The sequence below is a fragment of the Penaeus monodon genome, chromosome 29, assembly GCF_015228065.2.
Source record: "Penaeus monodon isolate SGIC_2016 chromosome 29, NSTDA_Pmon_1, whole genome shotgun sequence".
Classification (NCBI taxonomy): domain Eukaryota; kingdom Metazoa; phylum Arthropoda; class Malacostraca; order Decapoda; family Penaeidae; genus Penaeus; species Penaeus monodon.
This window is the reverse complement of record NC_051414.1, coordinates 14,018,859-14,019,382: the sequence shown is the minus strand read 5'-3', so window position 1 is coordinate 14,019,382 and position 524 is coordinate 14,018,859. Positions and strand designations below refer to the sequence as shown.

Below are 524 nucleotides of genomic sequence, written 5' to 3'. Positions count from 1 at the left end.
ACTCTTCACTCACTTGAACTCTTGACTAGACCAAGCTTAATGTAGCGTAAGTAGTTGAGGAAGTCACAAATGGCAATAATCTGAAAAGGGAAAGGAAGATGCCAGTAATTTTCTTGTCAATTTCACTACTTGCTCATATATTCTCATAATATAATAAAAAGTTTAACACTCAACATCAACCACAGATTTTTAACATGAGGAGTTGCTGCAGAAGAAGACAGCACAAGAAACTAGAGCAGTTACTAATGAAAAATGAAAAGCATGAGAACAAAATGGGGAAACATTCTTATCACTTAAAAATGTGAAGCTGGTTACAGATGAAGAAATATCTAGTTCTGAAGCAACTTCTAATACAAAGAAAAATGGGGAATTAACAAGACAAAAGTAAAAGTAAGGAAATTAAAAAATTCTAAAAGGAAACAAAGGAAGTGAAAGACTAAACAATGAGATGTAAAAATTCACTGATTATACCAGGATGAGAGGAAACTAGAAGCTTGAAAAAAGGTGACAAAAATGTAAAAGAT

General features: G+C 32.3%; 1 protein-coding gene across 3 annotated transcripts in view; it reads right to left on the bottom strand.

The window, feature by feature from the left end:
• The window catches only part of LOC119591983 (guanine nucleotide exchange factor for Rab-3A-like), a 26,789-nt gene that overhangs the window by 942 nt on the left and 25,323 nt on the right, over nucleotides 1-524 (bottom strand). For all 3 annotated transcript variants that reach the window (XM_037940745.1, XM_037940743.1, XM_037940744.1), the window contains one exon: nucleotides 14-80. In XM_037940745.1, coding sequence (XP_037796673.1) covers nucleotides 14-80 — 67 coding nt within the window. The remainder of the gene's footprint in view (nucleotides 1-13; nucleotides 81-524) is intronic.